Below are 22,145 nucleotides of genomic sequence, written 5' to 3'. Positions count from 1 at the left end.
GAAGTCATCCCCTCCCAGGCCAGCACAGGTCCAACAAGAGCCTCCTTGAGGCATCATGAGGTCAGAGGAGAAAGTTAAGGGCAAATACATAACCCTACACTTATCTCATACCTTCATTAGGAATAATTTTTTGTATGACTTTGAAGTTTTAGGCCAGTGCTAGGTGTTGGGGATAGAAAGAGGGACACATACTCCTTGGAAGATTCAGGCCAGATGGGGAAATGGAGAAACCATTCAATTTTTAGAGTATGAGACAGGGAATTAGGGTCACGAAGAAAGTCCTATGCAAGGTACCTTGACTGGCCTTTAGAGGAGGAGGAGACAACTAAACAGAAAAAGGAACACAAGGGTGTTTACGAACAGGGAGCAGTTACTTCTCTGAAATGGGTTTGTGTTTTATATATTTTTTATTTTTAATGGATGGGCACTGAGATCTTAGTTCTTAAAGTCTAACCTCAGAACTGCTTCAAAATACTCTTTCACCACTCTCTCATCAATTCTTATTTCTGCCATTCATTTCAGTCTGTTACCTCCCTATTTATGCTCACCTCCACTCTGCTTCTCCTTACTCTTAGCAGAATACCATGCTTTCTTCTTGAAAAGAAGGGAAGTACTTCAACGGAAACCCTCTCAGTTCCTGCCCACCTCCTCCCTGATGGACCCGCCACCTTCCTCACTCAGCCTTCTCTGCCATCACCACCTTCTCTCAGTCCCAGGGGTGGCGGGTTTAAGCTTCACACTCACTCCCTTTCTCTTCAGAATATTCAGTCACTTCCTCTACTTCCTCTTTCTCCCGTGCATCATTCTCAGATCTTTTCCACCTTAAGAAGTTTTTCCAGGCACTGTCCCGTTACCCGCCTTCCTTTCTAAGACACGTTTCCTAGCAGAGAGCTGGCCCTCCTGGGGCTCTGCCACTCGGCCCCACCGCCCTCCCCTCTGGCCTTTCTATGAGCTGTGCGCTTGCTCATACTACCTCCAGGTCTCTCAGTCCAGTGAGTGCCTTTTAGGCTTGATCTCTTTGGCCCTCTACAGTATTTCACATTTTTGTCATGACCCTTTCTTTTGAAACTCTCCCCTCTTGGTCAAGATATCATTCTCTCTTGTTTTCCTTCTGTCTCTCTGCGCCGTCATTCTTAATCTACCTATTGAGGCTTCTGCACGCTCCTCCCGAACCTGTCCAAGCCTTCCGTGCAGTGCTTCCAAGTGTTCTAGGGTGTACCTCCATCTCACTCCTCATCTCCCCTGGGGGATGGCATCGCTGATAAATTGTCACCATTATCTACTTGCAGGTCACTCTTCTGAGCTCCACAGACTCCCTACTATATCTGAGAATTCCTTGGGCATTATAAACTTACTGTGTTCAAAATGTAACTCATCATATTCCCCCAATTGCAAATGGCATTCTCTCCATTGGGGGTGTATGTGGGGAAAACAGTACCTCTGTCTGTTCTCTATGTGACTGCATTTGCTACAATTGATTGTCAAGTTCTAGCAACCTCTCAAAGTCTCCTGAATCTTGCACCTCTGTCCATCTTGACATTGGCCAGGACACCTCATTTTGCCTGATTATTACTGCAGTTTCTGACCTGGTCTCTCTCCAGTCTTGTTCTCTGTTGTCCTCTCTACTCTGACCAGGTAGCCGCCTGGAGGATATATCTCACATTGTAGTGCTTTTGCTTAAACATCATTAAATGGTTCTCTGTCCTGTTATAAGGCCCTTTATAATCTGCCTCACCTTCCTTTCCATGTTGATTATCTTAGCATTTCTTTCCTCTTGTTCTATTCTCACGGCTTAAGAACATACAGTTTCTCTGTCACTTTAAGCTTCCTGCACCTGCTGGTCCTCCTGCCTAGAAATGCCAATGTCTTTCTCAATGGGCTGTGCTTCCCAGCCTCACAGGGTTGTCTGCTGTTCCTCTTCGACTCTCAGCTTCTTATCGCCTCTTGCACAAGCCTTTCCAGACACCCCCTACACCGTTCTCATAAGACCCTGGCCCATCCTCACTATGTTTTCTGCTATGTTGTCATTGTATGTATAGCTGTCCATCCCCACTAGTTTGGGAGCTTCTTGAGGGAAGGAATCAGAACTTTAATGTCTGTGCATCTCTACCTGGCACACAATAGGCACCGATAAATGTTTGCTTGTTGAACAACTTTTATGAAGTGTGGCTTTGTGTGAAGGATAAGTCTCATTTTCTCTGCCTTAAGAACAGAAAATGAAGCTAATACAAGACTGGAATTTCTACCACTTTTGGATTTGATAGCTTCAGGTCTGACACTTTGGCCTTTGCTTGTGCTGTGATTCTGTAGCTAGCTCTTATCTGAGTCCTGGCTCTGAGCTGCATTCAAAAGTGTGCTGTTTTGTTGTTGTGGAAATGTTGCAGCATTCTACAGAAAGCAACCATGAAACTAGGAAACTTATTTTCCTTATGCAGGGCAATATTGATTTCCAAATAAAAATGCTTTTAAAGGTAGCAGGATAATGTAGAAAGCCTTTTAAATGAAAAAACCTCAGAGTGAAATAATTTTCTGCATATTCCTATAAACAGAAGACAAAATAATAGGCCTCCTCGTGTTTTCTTAACACAATGTTCCATTTGCAGGAGAATAAACTCTGTGGCAATAGAGAGTCTATATCATTATTATATCATTATTATATCAACTTTCAGAGCATCCTTAGCAGAGGATTGGGCAGAGACCAGTGCTCAAGAAATATTTGTTAGCCACCTGAATCTTTGGATAGGTTCTAATTTCCTATTTGTAGAGAACTACATATTTTTCATTCTGTAACCTAGAATAATGCACAGTTAGTAGGTGGGAGCTGATGCATCCGTTGGCAGAGTTAGCAGATGTTTTGCAGTTTTACCCAGCCCATTTTTTGATACATCTGGGCCATGCCCTAAAGTTGATTATGCTACTCAAAAATGCATCAACATGTATGCATTTAGCAAATATTGAGTTATTATGAGGGGCTACATGGTTGGGGAATTGTTCCAGATGCTGGACACTCAGCAGTGAATAAAACTAAGTCTTTGCTTTCATATTTACTTTCTTTGTATAGGGGTGTGGGGCAGGATGAGTCTGGAGCACAGTGATAAACAAACAAATACAAAATACGTCATAATGAAAAGTAAAATGAGACAGGCCCTGGTGAGTGATGGGGATAATGCCCCCACCACCCTTTCTTGGAAATATCCCTGTTTCAATTTGCTTTCTTTTGAGAGGAAGAAAATATCATACATGCACATGCATATAGGAAGAGTGAATTGATGTGTCTGTATGATATGAATGAAGTGCTTTATGCGTGTAAGTTAAAATTAATACAAATGCCTGAGGCATTTTAATCTTGATAAATCAAAGTTAAGCAACTTGAAAACTTTTGTCTTTAAACATAGACCTTCACTTTTAAAGTTAAGTGCACATAAAATAATTTTTTTCTTTCTTTTCAGCTTTATTGAGGTACAGTTGACAAAATGTAAGATATTTTAAGTGTACAAAATCATGATTTGATATACATTGTAAAAGGATTCTCCACATCAAGTTAATTAACATCTTTAGAATGAACCAGCTGTCCTTTAAATGTTTAAGATGACTGCATAATTTAAGAGACCTAAATTAAAATAATCAGAATGAAATTCACTAAATGCCATTGCTGTGTGGGCTCTCAAGGATACTTATAATCACAATTTTTTTAATGCTATTAGAGTGAATCCAGGAATTTTAGGTTATTTTATTCAATATAACTACTGAAAATATTTTGTCTTGAGCATGTTATGGAGGTTTAGTGATGTTATTAACCTTACCTTCAGAACTGTGCTAGGGCACTGTACTACTTAATAATTATTATGTATAATTATTTTAGATTAATTTCTTGGACTGGAAGAAAGATTGATCCAGTAGGCATTGATTATACTCTTCAAAAATTGGGCTTCCATCATGCCAGGACCACTTCCCCTAAATGGCTTTAGAGGGGAGTCATGGATCCACTGGACAAAGTTCTGTTAGTTCTTATCAAAAGACTCGGTATTGCACTCTCACGCCGCCATCTTGAATCTCTCCAAGATAGTTTTTACAATATTTTTTTTCTTTAATAATACAAATATTATGTATAGTTCTAGATGGCAAACATGCACCTGAAAATATCTATTCACTTGAGCCAAATTGAGATAGTTTTTCTATAGATATACCAAAGCTGTCAGTTTGCATGTAAAAAATACTAATATAAAACAAAATGCAAAGACTTAGAACAAATTAGCTATTAGTATTAATAAAAATAATATTTACATTTCTAATTCTTCTAAAAGTTCATGGAATGCTTTAATATTTATTGTGTTATTTTACCCCCAATAAACTTAATTAGGTAAATGATAATATTGTTACTATTACTTATTAATCCATTTTAGGGAAGACTGTTGTCTACAACCCTTCCATGACTGGCCTATGGCCACACAGCTTGTAGCCAGTACCAGGTCTTTAAATGCCATACGTTATTTTGCCTTAAAACAGGTTGCAACTTCAAGCTCTACTACAAAGCCAAATAATCAAAACAATTTGGTACTGGCACAAGAATAGACCTGTAGATCAGTGGAACAAAATAGAGAGCCCAGATATAAACCCACACATATATGGCCAATTAATATATGATAAAGGAACCATGGATATACAATGGGGAAATGACAGCCTTTTCAACAACTGGTGTTGGCAAAACTGGACAGCTACATGTAAGAGAATGAAAGTGGATTATTGTCTAACTCCATATACAAAAGTAAACTTGAAATGGATCAAAGACCTGAATGTAAGTCATGAAACCATAAAACTCTTAGAAGAAAATATAGGCAAAAATCTCTTGAATATAAACATGAGCAACTTTTTCCTGAACACGTCTCCTAAGGCAAGGGAAACAAAAGCAAAAATGAACAAATGGGACTACATAAAACTAAAAAGCTCCTGTACAGCAAAGGACACCATCAGTAGAACAAAAAGGCATCCTATAGTATGGGAGAATATATTAGTAAACTACATATCAGGTAAGAGGTGAACATCCAAAATATATAAAGAACTCACATGCCTCAACATTGAAAAGGCAAATACCCAATTAAAAAATGGGCTGAGGATCTGAAGAAACATTTATCCAAAGAAGAAATTCAGATGGCCAACAGACACATGAAAAAATGCTCCACATGGCTAATTATCAGGGAAATGCAGATTAAAACCATAATGAGATATCACCTCACACTGGTTAGGATGACCAATATCCAACAGACAAGAAACAACAAATGCTGGAGAGGATGCGGAGAAAGAGGAACCCTCCTGCATTGTTGGTGGGAATGTAAATTAGTTCAACCATTGTGGAAAGCAATATGGAGGTTCCTCAAAAAACTAAAAATGGAAATACCATTTGACCCAGTAATTCCACTCCCAGGAATTTACCCAAAGAAAACAAGATCCCTGATTTGAAAAGAATGTTTTTTGCAGCAGCATTTACAGTAGCCAAGATATGGAAGCAACCTAAGTGTACATCAGTAGATGAATGGATAAAGAAGAGATAATACATATACACAATTCTTCTTATTCAGCCATAAGAAGAAAACAAATCCTACCATTTGCAACAGCATGGATGGAGCTAGAGGGTGTTATGCTCAGTGATAAACTAGGCGGAAAGAGAAAAGTTCCAAATGATTTCACTCATTTGAAGAGTATAACAAGTAAGCAAAAGTGAAGGAAGGAAACAGCAGCAGACTCACAGATGCCAAGAGACTAGCAGTTACCAAAGGTAAGGAAATGTCGAGGGTAGCTGGGGAGGGAAGGAGAAGGGGATTAAAGGGCATTATGACTAACACACATAATGTGGGGGGGGTCATGGGGAAGGCAGTACAGCACAGAGGAGACAAATAGTGGCTCTATAAAATCTTACTATGCTGATGGACAGTGACTGTAATGGGGTGTGTGTGGGGTCTTCATAATATGGGTGAATGTGGTAACCACAGTGTTGCTTATGTGAAACCTTCATAAGATTGTATATCAATGTTACCTTAATAAAAAAATACTCTCTAAGTAAGAGAAACCAGAATTTTTATTTGATACCTCTGTTCTTTTTAGAGTCAATGATTATAGCCAAACTGCCTAAAATAACACCTTTGGTTCCTTTACAATTTATCCTTTCATCTTTGTGGCCTGAAACACTTACTGCTGCCTCTCACTCCCCAGCATTCTTGTATCTGAGCTTTTGAATATGGTTGTGCATCCACCTAGAATGCTGTCTCTTTCTCAGCCTTTGCATATCTCAACCCAAGTGTCTTCATATCCTACCTCTATGTACTCTAGCCATCATTTGAAGCCCCAACACACTTTGTTTCTTTTGAATCATTTGTCACTCTCAAGCTAGTATGGCCAATTTTGGAGTTCAGGGCTTGAATCTCCCAGCACTGCAAACCCTCTGAGGGCAGGACACGTGCCTCAGTGGTCTTTGCATTGCTGGTGCTCAGCACAGTACCTTGCATGCAGTAGGGATCTGATGCAGATCTTTTAAATGAATATTGCATGAATGCCTTGAGGTACCACACAATTTTGAAGAATATATTTAATATTTTTAAAAATTGCCCTCACATTTATATAATGTTTCAGCTTTTCAGGTGTTTTTCTAAACACTATTAATGTCATCAATAAGTAATTTATGATTTGTTTTTATTGTTCATCGATTCATTTATTTTCAACTGTTTATCAGTTTATTGATGCATAAATGACATTTCATAGCAGCAGCATCTCCTATGAGAACCTCGTTTTCTATCACCAGAGTAACCCCTGGGCTAGGAAGGACAGACATTTTCATTTCCACTTTGTAGAAAAACTATAAATTGAAGCCTAAAAGACAAAGCAGCCTCTATGTACACAGTTAATTTTTCAGAGGTAGGACCAGTCTCTGTATGCTCATGTTGAATGTTAATAAAATATGATTTTATGGTATTCTATTGCTTTGGAAACTGGCAATCTCTTTAAATGATTTATAATAAGCTTCAACCAGAAACCTGATGTCCTGAACACCCCCTTCTAAGCCATGGCAGGTACAAAAGTGCTTGCTTTACCTTCAAATGATATGACACCAATCAGCACAAAAGGGATCATACATGAAACAAAAGCAGGGCTACAGAAAATTTCAAATTGTGGAATTAGACCTAGATAAAGAGGTTGGAGAAACTGAGCCAATATAATGTCCTAAATTACAAATTAAGGCTTACTGTTTAAAAGAACCTCACTCTAAGAATAAGGGGAAAGAAGGCGTTGCAAGGTGCACCAAGTCTCATGCCTCTTGTTTGGAAAGTTTCTTTTCCCAGGATTTGTGGTTTCACAGAGTGAGATTAGCAACTGAACTGGGAAGTGAATTGACACTGATCATTTTATGTAACTTCTTTAAATATTCCTGGTTCTTTGAGCCCAACAGTTTCATTACACACTTGAAAAATAAAGCCTTTATGTAACTTGCCATAGTTCATCCATTACTTGTGCAATTAATGGGGTAATTTCTCTTCTACTTGCTTTCCCTTTGGTTGATACCCAAGTTCATTATACCTCAGTAAGGGACAAGTGTTGCGGTGCAGTGATATACCCTTTGATACAGTTATATAAACTTCTGAGGTCAATTTGATCTTGAGAGAAATCTTATGACTAAATTTTATGGAGGACAATGAGGAGATAGTTTTGAATATATGTGTAAGGATGAAGGGAAGAAGAAAGGAACACTTAGAAAAACATGGTGCCTCACTTGCTTATCTGCATTTGCCCTCGCTGAGGGGATTTTAAGGAATAAATAGCTAATACCGTGTGTAGCCAGCTCTGCAGCACATCTTCATTTACCTTCACATCCAAGACAACCCACCCCCTGAGCCCAGACATGACTCCCCGTAAGATGCACACATGGCTGTACTTAACTCCCACTTGACACTGCACTGAATTCAGCACTTCAGAGTAACTCAAGGTGAATCTTACACTTATGCTTCATGAAATGTAATGAGCCAGAAGCAAGACTTTGGTGCGGATGGCTTATTCATGAAAGTCATGAGGTAGACAACTCAGAGCATAAAAACTGTATTTTTCAGAATCACCTAGGGACAGGAATTCTGCAAATGGTGTAGGAGAAAGGAAACCACAAATGGTGTCCCTGGCTAGTGACCCCCTTATATATTCCATCTCAGCTGTGCTGGAACCAAGGCACAGCTTGGGATCCAGGTGGGTCCTCCGCACCCGGAGTGCGAGGGGCGGAGATGGCGACCTCAGGAGGGAGGGAGCCAAGAGCTCCCCAGTTTGAAGCTGTGGACATCTCAGGTTGACCTCGATTTTGGGGTGGCATAAAGATCACACATGAAGTTTAAGAAACGCAGACTTTATGTATTTGGCTTTCTTGTTTGGAAACTTTGATTTATTAATGAAACGTTATAACATTTATAACGTTTTACCTGCAAAAATATAAACTTCAGTCATGACTGGCAGTGCTTAGATAACTTAATTTCCCTTATAAGGTCAAGACTCCCTATCATTATCGGTGGAGATATAAAGTTTTCTTAAGAAATGCTTCAGGAAGTCCTGAGGGCACAATCACAGATCCCTCTCAAAGGAAGCAACAAATACCTCAGACAATGGCGGAGCAGTGCCTGTTGTGTTAAATTAGATGCGCTTACTTGATGAAACAGAGGATGTGGTCTCAGCGGTAGAGAGTTACAGATTCAGAACTTGATTTTCTCTTGTTTTTCAGGTAATAAACCATTCAACTTCACTTTTCTCATTTGGCACAGAATGAAATGTGCCACCCTTGTGCTTCAGGTGCACGCGTGCTAACGGCAGGTTGACCCATGGGTATGGCTGTCCATAGTAATTATAGGTTGGGATTCTTTCTTATCTAAGATTTCAAAAGACTGTGTAAATCTTTCAATTAAATTTTATAGCATTCCTTTTAAAAAGATAAATAGGAAAAAGCATAAACCTTTTTTAGATGTAAGTTCCTTGAGGACTCAATTTTCACTGTATGTGTAAATCAAGCTTTGATACCCAACAAATATTTACCATCCTTTTTAAAGGTAAAATGTACAGTTGTTGTACCTATTCCATCTATATTTTTCCTGTGTTCTCAAATAAAATTCCCATTCTTAGCTACCTTTATATTATTTAGTTCAATCTCACCAAGAAAACAGAAATCTATTTTAACTCATGAAATCTGCAAACTCAATGATATATTGCCATTGCCAAGGATATCCATATTTTGAAAGAAAAGCCATGTGTTAATTTACTTAGAATAAATGATCCAATTATGTAAAGTCCTTCAGATGGACTTCATCTGTCACATATTTAAGTGCTCAATTATTTGTGATTATTATAACAGAGCTAGGAATATAAAACTGATCTCTAAGTATATTTCTAATTTTAGAATTTTGTGCAATCTTGCAGATGCTTTGGGGATGCATTTGGTGGCCAGGAATGTCTTCTGGCAGCTATATAAACCATACCATAAAATGCAGAAGACATGGAAAGATGACTGACCTCACCTTAAGTGAAGTCAAGTCTGCAGGCAGTAGTAGGTGGTTTATTGCCATTCTTGCCTTACCTATAAACTGATCAAGTAACTCACAGAAGAACCAAGACAAGGGAAAATTCAAAGTAGAGGATGGGCTAATTTGCTTAAAATCATCGTGAGATAAAAATTGATTCAAGGTACTAGATCAGGTAAAAGCTATAATTTTATAAAATTTTAGGGGTACCTTAGTAAGGGTACCTGTGGTTCCGACCATTCACCTCAATTTTATTATCTGTAAAATGAGGGTAACAATAGCACCAACTTCACTACATTATTGTGAATACTAAATGAGTTACTTGATGAATAGATCTGATGTGGTGGTGAGATGGTTTCCCAAATCCAAGGTTGCAATGTGTGATGAGACAAAGGAATGATTTTCTGCTTCCATATCTCTATCTATCTATCTATCTATCTATCTATCTATCTATCTATCTATCTATCTATTATCTATCTATTAATCATCTATCCATCTATTAGCATTTTTGAGGGATTTCCACGGTTAAGGGAAAGAAATACTAGGTATTTGAAATGTGTGTACAGATAACTATGCTATGTTCATGTGCTTCCAGTAAAATGTTTATTTACAAAGGATGTGCTGCTATATAGCTATGATCTTACTTATATCAAAAACATGTAAAGACTGCAACAGAGGTTTCAAACACCAGTGCAAGAAAATAAGAAACATCAGAAGGCTAGGAAAATACAGTGGCTTTTTCTTGTTTGTTTTTTTAGTGTTTCAGGTTTGTTTTTAAGTCACAATAAACCTTTGAATATTTATCACATGATTATCTTAAATTATTAATTACTAACACCTTCCCCTACCTCTAGTTATAACACTGACTACTTTTGAGTCATCTCACCAACAACCTAGCCTACCGATTTATGAGCTTGCCAGAGAAAATGGAAAAAGCTAAAATGAATCATTTTGTTCTTTGGAAAGACTCTTACGAGTAAGGTTCAAAGTTGAAATGGAGAAGGGTGAAATTTTGGTGAAATTCTTTTTATTTATCCATGCTATTGTTTTGCTCTATTACTACTGAAAGTCCACTAGACATAGTTTAAATAAGATCTAAACACTGTACCTAAAATTTTACAGTTTAGCAACTTATATACACATCATGATTTGGACCATTTCTCACTTTGAGGTTAAGTGCAACATTTATATTCCTTGTATTAGAGCTCTAGCCTATACAATGAGGAAAATATTATCCACTTTATATATTGACAGAATATTATATATTAAAGAGTTTGTGAAAGGCATGGATGATATATCATCCCACAAGAACAAATGATTATTCATTACAACATTGCAGTTTTATTATAAATGTACTATAGGCAATTGCTGTGCTGATTTCAATTCAAATGTATAGTTCTCTCAGGCATTGTAAGTAAGGGCTTTGTGCTGTGATATAAATTCCTAATAGTCTACCTATCTAGATTATCATATCTAGTTTAGGAATTACAATATGTTTCTTTTTACTTTTTCATCAAATTTGCCTGAATACCAGGCATCCAATTTTCTACCTTAGAAAATGCAAGAAAAATTTTGAAAGACTCAGAAGCACAGTTCTTGACTTATTGATAATTAACAAAATCAAAACCCATTTTCCTCATCACATGTTCTACATATGAATGTGTTAGAGCTGTCTGTGAACCTGTATAAAAGCCAATATGGAACAAAAGACATTCTGTAAGGCAGCAGAAGAACAGTAAGCCCCCATGACATCAATAGGCTTAGTAGGTCCGTTTTAAAATGAGAAGCCTTCTTACCTAGCATGCAAACACATTTGACATTCTGATCAGGGTTTTCAAACAAGATTTCGCCACACCTCTGAAAGAGAAAGAAAGCCATAATTATTTTAAGATTTTATATCAGGATTCCCAGTGCAACATGTCCATGCATCCTGACACCACCTACTCTGCATGTTTTCTTTGGTTACCTGAGTCTTTATTCAGGGATTTAGGTCCTGAGCAAAGGCTTTCCAGGTAGTGAAGTGTTTGAGAAATAATATGGGATAGATTGTTCCTGTATGCCTCATGCCCCTGTCTAGAGCTGATTTGTTTGTGCTTCTATGAGGATGCATTTGGTGTCTAATGGTTTCTCTTTCAGTGAAAGATATGCAATCTATTAGATCTAATGATCTGAGCTTAATCACTCTCAAAATTGGTCTTTATTCAGCATCAAAATCATTCTAAACTATATACTCTGTAATCAGCACAAAGCTAGGTGGCTTATATTTAACTTACTTGGCGGGTGGGGGGAGAAATAAGGACATAATGAAAAAGTGGCACTCATAATGCTTTTCCTAAACCCACAGACTCATGAAAATAACAACTTTCTTATCTATATCTTAGTTTTAACTTGCTTGTCAAAAATTGCGTGCAAGACAAACTTTAGAGATACAATTAGTTATTTAAGAATAGACTTGATTACATTTATGTATATGACTGACAAATAGTTAATACCTGAATATATAAACAAGCCCTACAAATCAAAAAGAAAATAACAAATAATCCAATAGAAAAATGGATAAAGTACACGAACAAGCAGTTCACGGAAATCTGAAGGGTCAGTAAACACAGAGAATATATTCAACCATACTAATAATCAAGAACCAGAACATTAAAGACAAAATAAAGTCTAGTGTGAATTTATCAGTGAGGCAAAACTTGGAAGTCTGACAAGAGTTATCAAGAATGTAGAGAAAGGCATACTCCTACACACTGTGGACTGCAGTATTAAATGATAGAATCACGGTGGAGAAAAACTGGCAAAGTCCAATAAACTTGAAATGTGCATACCCTATGATACAGCAAATCATCTTCTAGACTGATAACTAGAGGAATTTACACATAAAACTTTAATGTCCAGCTACAAAACAGATGAATAATACATTATTCATATATTGGAATAATACTCCACAGTAGTTGAAATAAATGAATTAGGGCTATATATACTCTAAAAATGTGTATTATATACATGGAACATGCACATATAAATACATAATATTCAAATTATATACTGTTCAAAACTAAATTAAAATAATGTTCAAATAATATACATATATAATTTTCAAATCATATAAAAGTATAACATAAGCAGGAAAATGGTCTCTATTTTTTTACGAAGTTGTAAGTATCTAAAAATAGTGCATATTGTTTATTGATACATTAACTTATAAAAAAAACAGACATTGGATAACCAACATCAGATCCAGGGTAGGGGAAGATACAGAGAAGAATGAAATGTTTCTGGTCTTCCCTGGAAACATTTTTCTGGGGTTATCAACTTTTTCTATAATGATCTGGTCCTTAATTTACTCTCTAAACAATTTTCTGTGCTTGAAATATTTCATAATAAAAGACAACTGTCCCCATATGCAACACTCTTGATACAAAAATGGCCCTTTGCATGCTATTTCTCTACACCCATCTCTCTTGGGTTTATAGTGTCCATTTAGTACTAGGCTGGATTGCCTTCCCCAGTGCTTGTGTTCACCACTTATTTCCCTGTCCTTAGAATGACTGGGACAACATACCTTGGTCAATTTTCCTGTTTCTTTTCACTGTTCACAGATCAGTTAATTCCACTCCTATCAATCTTTATTATACATACACTTAATAGAAAACAAAGTAATTTCTGGGGATGTGAGTATTCACATTTTTCTACCATAATTATGAAATCCTCTGGTACAAAGAGGGGCAGGCTGAGAAGGGGAAACTGACTCATTTACATTCAAATCAATCCATTTTCTGGGATAACCTAGATCATGGACAGCTGACTTAGGGTCATTGAAAGGAAGCAAGCTGCTTTGGTGAGTCAAGAGAATGGATTGCGGAGGAGGAAGGTTGGGTGTACACAAAGGTTGCAAAAGGCCACTGAATACTAGATAGGGAGTCTGTATCATAAGCTTTTTTCCTGCTATTCTGTTGACCTAAATATCATGTGAAACTTATCATGCTATTTTAATCTCGTCATGCCTCATTTCTTTTGAAGTAACATGGGGATGCTAAAATGTGCCACAAAGTCAGATCAGAGAGCAAATGTGAGGATTAACGACCCATGGAGTCTGATCTGACTGTCCCTGTTTTATTGTGTTTTGGTGGAGGTTAAACCCTTTCAAATTGCCATGATCCATTTCCTGCATTACCTGCTTTTCAAATGGTATTTTTATGCCCTGAAAGAGTTAATAATTATTTTTAAATGAGGTTTCTAAAATGTTTTCAACTTCTTGGCAAAACAAAGTGCTAAGAAGCTCTATCCATCCATATTCTGGGTCCTACAAAGAAGTAACTCTGGAATACTCCTTTACCCTTTGCTAATGACAGATGTGCTGGGGGTCCTGAGTTCTTTCCTGCACACAAACAAATACAGGAGCTTCTGAAACTCCCATGGAGCATGCATTCCTTAACAGCCATGGACTGCCTGGGTTCACTGACCGCACAAGTGGATGACCGAGCAGCAAGGGCAGGCACGGTGGCTCTTCTGAGGACCGCAAGGCAGTCCTCTTCCTTGTCTTCATCTCCCTGGCCATCTGGGAAATGGCTGAGGCACCTTTAACTAGTTCTTTAATTGCCCTGCTTTGTAAAGTTACCCTATGATGGTAACAGATTTTGAGGCAATGCCCAGAAGGGAATCTGATTGTTCTCAGGACTTGAAAGAAACCAGATTCTTTCCAGTGCTTTTTCTCATTGATGGCAGTGTTTGCAGGGCCTTGGCTGCCAGACTCCTGCTTGCGGTGCAATCTAAGGTGATGACCCAGTTTAAGAGGTTAATTGGGCTAAACCACAGGGTCCAGGTCTCAGAGAACTGCAGGAGCTGCCATGGGGGCAAGTCTCGTGCCCTGCTGGGCTCTCCTGTGCTGCAGCTCTCCTCTCTCACTGCTCCACTTGGTCTGCATGTTGGCACACCCCATCTCAGCACCCTGCTGGGATGACCGTGACTTTGACTCTATTCTGATCACCAGGCTTCTGCCTAATTCTCAAAATCCCATCTCTCCATGGGATTTCCATCTTTCTTTTGTCTTCTGTGCCTGACATACTGAGGCCAACTCTCCTTGTTCATCCCTACTCTCTCCTAGCCAGTACTGCCCCAAATAATAGAGCATAGTTATTAAACTCCCCGTGTGAGGAGCTGAAGCCCTGCGAGTAACAGAGAGATCCTATGACACATGCTTTCCTCCTGTAGCACAAAGAATATGCTACACATGAACTCATGTGTATGATGTCTACTGCCCTTGCTGATGGTGAGGATCAAATCACTTTCACTGCTAGCGTTTCTAACATGCCTCATTATTATAACCCTGGTACCTTACACAGACCAAGACCTTAGTAAATATTTGTGGGCTAGCTAACATTTATTTAGCCTAGACTATGGCTAAGCATTGCTCTAAGTGCTGTACATCTACCATTGCCTACTCATTATACTCTCTTAAGAGACAGAAAATTGAAACACAGGACAACCCACTACGAATACTCCCCTCCCAGTGAGTGAGAGAATGAAAGCCACAGCTTACCAGATGCTTGACCAACACACATAGATTCCCAAATATTAGCTATTGTTGGCCTCCTCATTGCCTTGGCCAAGGAGACTGTGTCTATTTCTATCCCCTTCTTTCACTCATTAGCCACTGGCTGTATGTATGAACTGCCACCTGTTAGAGTGTGGGCTTCAGCTTGGACTGATCCAAGTTCAAATCCTGCTGCTGCCTCCACTTTCCTGCTACACAATCATGGACTGTTACTTAATTTTGCCAGATTTGTTTTCTCATTTGTAAGGCAAGGTGCATCATCTACATCATGGTATCATCATGAATTTAGTTTTTAATTCATTATGAACTAAGAATGTACTGATTTAAATTATTGTAGATGAGATTATAATACAAAAATATGAATTAATAAAGCTAACTCCTCCATTCAAATTATATTTTAGTTTTCTTAGTTTATTTAGGATTAAAAATGAAGAAACACTTCTGATTTTGAAAGTCAGAATATTTCACAAGTTGGTTGCTAGTCCTTATTTACTAAGAATTTTCTATATTAAGTCTAAAATTTGCCTTTTAATCAGGAAGAACAAAATGAATGTTTTAAAATACTAAATCTATCTCAGCATTTTAAATTAAAAATATTTAATTTCTATTAGCTAAATCAAAGGTTCTAGCAAAATGTACAATAAGACATATTTCTCTTAAGTCACTGTATTTTTTCAATACTTTCAGCATAAAGTTAGTTGTGAAAAATTGATACTAGGTGGAATTCTAAAAATCACATTAAAGTATTCAGCAAACCTCTTTTTCTTAAGGAAAATTATATTTAAGATGAAAATAATATTTAAATATTAATAATAGTAACTGTTACATTCAAAAGAAGTAAAAAACATTAAAGACAGTGAAAAGTTCACACTTTGTTCAACTGGCGGCACTTTCAGCTTTCCTAAACTAGTTAATGTTTTTCCTGCTTCAAATAAACTTTCATACTCTTAATTTTTTTGGAATATTTGCTGTCACCTGAATATATTAGTCTCTCTGCAGGCCTCCTACAACTAAACTTTCTACAGCAAGCGTCTTGATATCTTTAGGTGGGAGGAAACAGTAGCAAAAATAACCCAAAACAGAAGGCCTCACTGCTTGGAGGTTTGCTCCAGTGTCAGCTGAGGCAAGAACTATTTTCTGCAACCAGGTAATGTTAAAAATATCAGCAACTAATTACTAGGCTGTGATTTTATTATTATTTCCTTCCTATCCTTATAGCTTTTTTTTTTTTTAAACAGAAAGGAATTTAATACTTGGTAAATGAGGTATTTATAAAATCACTGGAGGAGCAGGCTATAGGCTGGGTCTCTAGGAATGACTCTCAGACAAAAAAGCAAAATTGGCTTATGAGCAGAGCTAATGGCAGGCCACAACCGGGGAAAGTGGAGAAGCAAGAGGCATCAGTGGAATTGTTGAATTCAGCAGCACACCACCATGCCAGTGATCCCAAGATTAGAAGGCTCCGGGCCCAACTTCCAGAGTTAGTGACTGAATGTTAGATGTCATTGCAGAAATGCAGCAAAACCCCATGTTTCCATGATTGGAATTGAGAGATCGTTAGAACAGAACAAAACAAAAAGAGCCCTTGACATATGACTAGACTACTTTTGGAAAAAAAAAATGAAAACTGAGTTTTCTGAGCCGAAGAAGTGCTAACCATGGTCACTATTCGATGGGAAGTGAAACATATTACATCTGGGCCAGGAGCAACAGTGACACCCTGGAATAGGTGTGGCCTCAGCACAGGCTGCCTTAATGCACACCCTCACCCCATCTCTGAGTATTTTGATTCTGCAGGCTTGACATGGAAAAATTTCTCTAGTGAAGTTTTTAGTAAACACTGCCAAAGCCCGCATGTGGATGCATCTGTTTTATCTGAGTGCCTCTAAACTCCTAAGTGTCTAGCATGAAGACTGCTGAAGAATGGGTATCCCCAGTGTTAATTAAATAAATGAATAAATGATTCCTTCTGCAATTCTGTGGGATATACTTGAGATTTGAGATAATCTGGGGTAGCATGAGATGTTTTTCTGGACACTTATTTATACACACCAGTGAGACCTGCCTTGAGATGCAGCCACATTGTGTGGAGCGGCAACAGAGTGATGAAGGGGGAAACCCAACGCTGAGAAGACATTTCAAAACATCTGGCCCATCTCTCACATGTGCCCCCAACAAAGAACTGAATGATACTAATCAAAACCAGACCCCAGAAGACAGGCCTGGAGAGAAAATGTTTTAGGTCTGCAGATCATAAAAAGATAGCTTCTGTTAAGAGACTGAACTCCCCAAAGGCTAACAGGCCTGGAAGCCTCAGTGTCTCTCGAATGAATGAATGAACATTCACAAAGACATCGTTATCAAGTGCCCACTCTGTGTGGGCGCTGTACTGTGAAGGTGGACAGAGATCAGTGAGACTCAGGCCAGTCCTGTCCTCAGGAAGTTTAGAGCATACTCTGAAATCAGAGCACAGCAACTACGGGCACTTTCAACGGTGGGCAGTCAGTGCTCTCTGCGGCTATCAGAGGAGGCTTCCGAAAAGAGATGACCACTGTGTGAGTCTGGAAGACAGGAAGGAGCTGCCTGGCAAAGGAGAGGGAGGAGGCCGCTGCCTGCGCACAGACCTGGAGCCCTGTTAGGATCCTTCAAGTTGCAAATGACAGGATGACAGCAAAGCTGTGGTGTGTCAGGATAGAGGGCTTGATCAAACTGGGAGTGACGGGTGAGATGGGAGGAAAGTATCAATTTAATCCATTTACATATTGATTTGAAAAATAAATTCTGGGCTAGGCTAGAGGGGCTGGACTGGCTGGCTGAAGAGTCCGAATGCTCAGCTAATTGTTCTGGTGTCGTAACAAATAATTGCCATACAGGGCTGTCAGATGTGTCTTCCCAACAGTACCGGCTGCCGTCTTTTTTGTCCATTTCTTCCTCCAAGAGGGTACCAAGCCTGAGCTGTCCCTTTTTCTTTTTTTCTTGACCTATTACACAGAATGGCTACAGCCAAAAGAACAGCCCCAACCTCCCAGCTGAAACATCATGTGAGGCCGACTCCTGCTACTGCTGAAGCCATTAGCACCTAGTGTTGAGCAAATCACAATTTCCCCTGCTCCCGGAGGGGGTGTGTGCAGGGCCTCCTACTTTATAGTGGCCCGAGTCCTGTCTCCTGTGTGGGTGGCACAGCTGGGCCTTAATTTCTAAACACTGCGGCAGCTCTTGGCACTCTGGGGCCAGAGGACGGCAGATTTGGAGCTGGGGCTGATTTCTCCTCAAGCTCGTGTTTTCCTTTCTAAGTTTTTCCAGTGGAAGAGCAGATTTCCATTCCACTGCAGGCTGTTAAAAACGTCAGGCTAATAAGTTTTCAACACTCTGTCAGTGCAGATCTCTGGCAACAGCCTGGCACTGTCTTTGAATCAGGGCCGCATCGTCCAACCCAGCCTCAGCCAGTCAAAATAAGAGACACCAGCAAAAGAGAAAAAAAAGATTATCACCTCGAACTGAGCAGAAATTCTTAGTAAACCCATTGTTGCCACAGTCAACAGCAAATCCGTGGGCTACATAGCCTGAGGTGATCCTTCAGTAAGGGTCACCCCTCTAAACCTCCAATTAGCTGCAGTGAGGAGTGATTGGGAAGGTACTAATGCTATTGCTATTGGAAAACGAGCCTACCAGCTTTTAACAGCTTGGTTTTCTTCTTCAAAGGACAAAGTGTTAGCTCAACGGCGCATGCTTTCTGCTAGAGAAGTGCCAGCAGGAGCAATCTCCAGAGAGCCTCTCAGCATTTTATTACACACCTCTATTTTTAAATGTCTAAAAACTACTTATCATGAACCAAAACTTGGAAAACCTGGTTTCAGTCCAAGAGTAAGTTTTTCTGTTGTTATTAAGCAAACAACCAGAGGCAGAACAGTGTCCTGTCATTTCAGCCCTGGACAGTAGAGGGCACTAGAAAAGCTACAACCCCAGGGTCTGGTTGGACCCCCTTCAAGAGAGGTCCTGGCGTCAGAGGGCACACAGGTTGAGTCTCTCTGTGTTATATTGCCCTCTCCAGTTCTTGTAGACTTTATGCACCACTTTTGTACCTGACTTCCATTGCACACATTGAAATGCACTTTGAAAAAAATGACAGTTTTCAAAACAATGTCTATAGCCTCTGGGCAAACGCAATTTTAGCAGAATCTGTAACTGTGAAGGCTGATGGCATGTGGACTATGCCTGCGGTATCTCCCCAGTGCAACCAGTGATAGCAACAGAGTAGGCATCTTGGTCCAAGGCACTTTAAGAATAATTCTGGTATGTGTTCTGAGAATCCCCCAATATTAGACACAGATACCTACACCACAGATCTTGATAAACAGAGCAAAAATTAGGTCAGAATTTTACAATACAATTTCATCTTTTACTTATCTTCTCTGAGCCACAAATGTTGATAGCTAGCCATAGCTAGTTTTCAGAAAGACAGGAACTTCGTGAAAGTAAACCACTTAACTTATACGTGGTGGGATTTTAAAGGTGAAGTCCATAGACACTTTATGTTAGAGAAACAGCAAACAGTACAGAAAGAGAACAGATCGGGAAGTATAATGGAACAAACTGAGACTATCTAGATTCAAATCCCAAATCTATCTTGCCCTAGCTGTGTGATCTTGGATCTATTATTATTTTTTGAACCTCCTTCTAGAGCAGAGGGAGTAACAAAGCTCACCCCTCTACTGAAATAACATAATGTGTGTGAGAGCCTCTTGTATACTCTGAAGCCCATATGGGACGTGGTGTGTATGTTGTTTGGTGGAAGGCAGGTGGTGGGAGGAGTGCAGGGGGAGGAGGAGGGAGCCATTTGTCTATACTGTGTACCAGATACAAAACACAGTTCTCATAGAGTTTTGAGAGGGCAAAAATTTTGCTTCTCCCATGATGCTGAGCACTGGTCCCTCAGAGGGTAACCTGCAAAGCCAGAGGTCTAGGAACAGGGGTTGGCAGGTCAGGATTGAAGTGGTAAATTTAAGCTGGATAGAGCAGCAGCCTTTGAGAAAGTGTTCCAGAGGAAGAGAGGAAGCAAAACGTAGTGTGAGGTACAGATTGAAAGATATGCAAGAAAAGGAGGAGGGACTATGTGAGGATCTGCATGCTGGACAGAGCAGCTCCAGGACCAGAACCACACACTTAACCTAGGAGGGACCTGGGAGACCAACCAACTCCCTTTGTGGATGTAGCAAATAAACAAGTCCCTAGGAGTTAGGTGACCTTCCATTCCAAGGTCTTATCATGATCAGAATACATGTTCAGTTTAAATGAAGACTCCAATATTTACTATACATATCACCTTGGGAAAATTACTCAATAATTCTATGCCTCAATTTCCTCATATGTAAAAATGGAGGTAACACTTCTGCCTACATCATGGGCTCAGCATAAGGATCAAATGTGGATCAATATACATAAAGCACCTGGAATAGTGCCTCCAAATTTATTATTTTTAATGATATGCAATTAGTTGGAAGCAGAGAAGCCATGAAAACGATGGCTTTTTCAATGACCATCCAGCGTTACTCCATGTTATCTCCTTAACCTGGACATTGAGCCATTTCCCTGATCAGCCTCGAGCCCATGGGGACAGAAGCCTGCAGTGCCTGTTAGATGGGAGTGCCCAACAAATATTTATTTAATGAATGAATAGGAAATAATAGGGTAAAGAGTAGATTTTACACTGAGTCAATCCTTACTAGATAATTCTCTCCAGTTCCTGCAAAGAAAGGGCTTTAAGGTCTAAAATAGTCTGACTTGTATTGAATATTTCATTTGAAATATTCACTCAGCAAACCTTCACTGGGGCCTTTCCAATGCAGCAAGGTTGCTCATGCTGAATTTATTAATTAAATTCAGTGGACTCTATCTCTATTTTCATTACATTGTCAAAGAATTCTTGGATGTTTAAAGTTCAAATTAAGGAAGATTAAGTGAACTTCTTTTGTAGTGGAAACACCAACTCTAGGAGGTTCCTATATAGAAACCATTTGGTTACTGGACTGATGCCCAGGGACTATCTAGCCTGCCTGATGCACCTTTATCCTTGGCACTGAGGAAGGGGGAAGAACCTAAAAAGGTTTGGGAAAGAGGAAGTTTCTCACAGGGGACCAGATAACATTGGCCATATCCTGATGGGTGTGGTGGAATTTTTGCCTAATGCATTCTGATTTAATAGGGGAGTGAAGGACTAATTTTAAACAAGTCCTCAGTGGAAATTGGAGGCATGAGATAAGGGTGTTTGTTCTAGGCACATAAACTGTAGGGACAAAAGCCTAAAGGTGACTGAGGAAATGAAAGAAGTTAAGAGGGGCCAGAAGGGGATGGGTTCAGATGATCAGGAGACTTGGGAGTGGAGAGACTCGAGGCCAGGGATGTCAGCAGGGACTGGATCATGCTTGGCTCTGTGGGACTCCATCCTGTGATTGGACACAAGCCTGGATTCTGGAGTCCTGGAGGCCACGGATCTGAACGAAGTCACTGCAGGTCACAGGCCATCTGTTCAAGGCAGTAGGGAAACCCCAAAGTGTTTAGAGAGCTTTCTAATGGGAAGACTGTATAGCAGCCACTTCGCTGACCAGTGCTGGTCCTCCCCACGCTTGGCGGCATCCTTCGCTGGGAAGAGTCTTCTGACCTTACAACTGAATGTTGAGTGACATCATCCTTATTACCCCAATACTCATGGTTTTGAAAATCAGCAGAGTTAGGGACCTCCTCCAGAACTTTTTAATTGTTCTGACTCTCCAGTATTGCCATACATGGGTTGTTCACAATCAGCTTTCTTTAGATCCATGTGGCCTTCATGCAGGGCAGATCACGGAAATGGGAATGTGACCTGTCCAATTTCCAAGTCTAGCATGAATGTATCATGAAGACCAGGACCTTTCAGATGGTGCATAGGATGAAGACCAAGAATGCACCGAAAGGGGTGATTAGCAGCCAAGTGTCTGGATCCCAGAAGAGAAGAACTAGTGTCCCAGGAAAGAAGTCCTTCCCCAACACTTAACAAGGAGTCTCCTCAGAAACTA

General features: G+C 39.5%; 1 protein-coding gene across 4 annotated transcripts in view; it reads right to left on the bottom strand.

The window, feature by feature from the left end:
* The window catches only part of PDE7B (phosphodiesterase 7B), a 312,328-nt gene that overhangs the window by 182,309 nt on the left and 107,874 nt on the right, over positions 1-22,145 (bottom strand). For 3 of the 4 annotated variants that reach the window (XM_036994627.2, XM_017650215.3, XM_017650206.3), the window contains one exon: positions 11,333-11,393. In XM_036994627.2, the coding sequence (XP_036850522.1) occupies positions 11,333-11,339 (7 nt within the window). In that variant the 5' untranslated portion in view covers positions 11,340-11,393. Of the gene's footprint in view, positions 1-11,332; positions 11,415-22,145 lie in introns of those variants that run through there. The other variant, XM_017650225.3, reaches the window with a different exon arrangement.

Source organism: Manis javanica, chromosome 13, assembly GCF_040802235.1.
Source record: "Manis javanica isolate MJ-LG chromosome 13, MJ_LKY, whole genome shotgun sequence".
In the NCBI taxonomy this organism is placed as follows: domain Eukaryota; kingdom Metazoa; phylum Chordata; class Mammalia; order Pholidota; family Manidae; genus Manis; species Manis javanica.
This window is presented reverse-complemented; position numbering and strand designations above follow the sequence as displayed.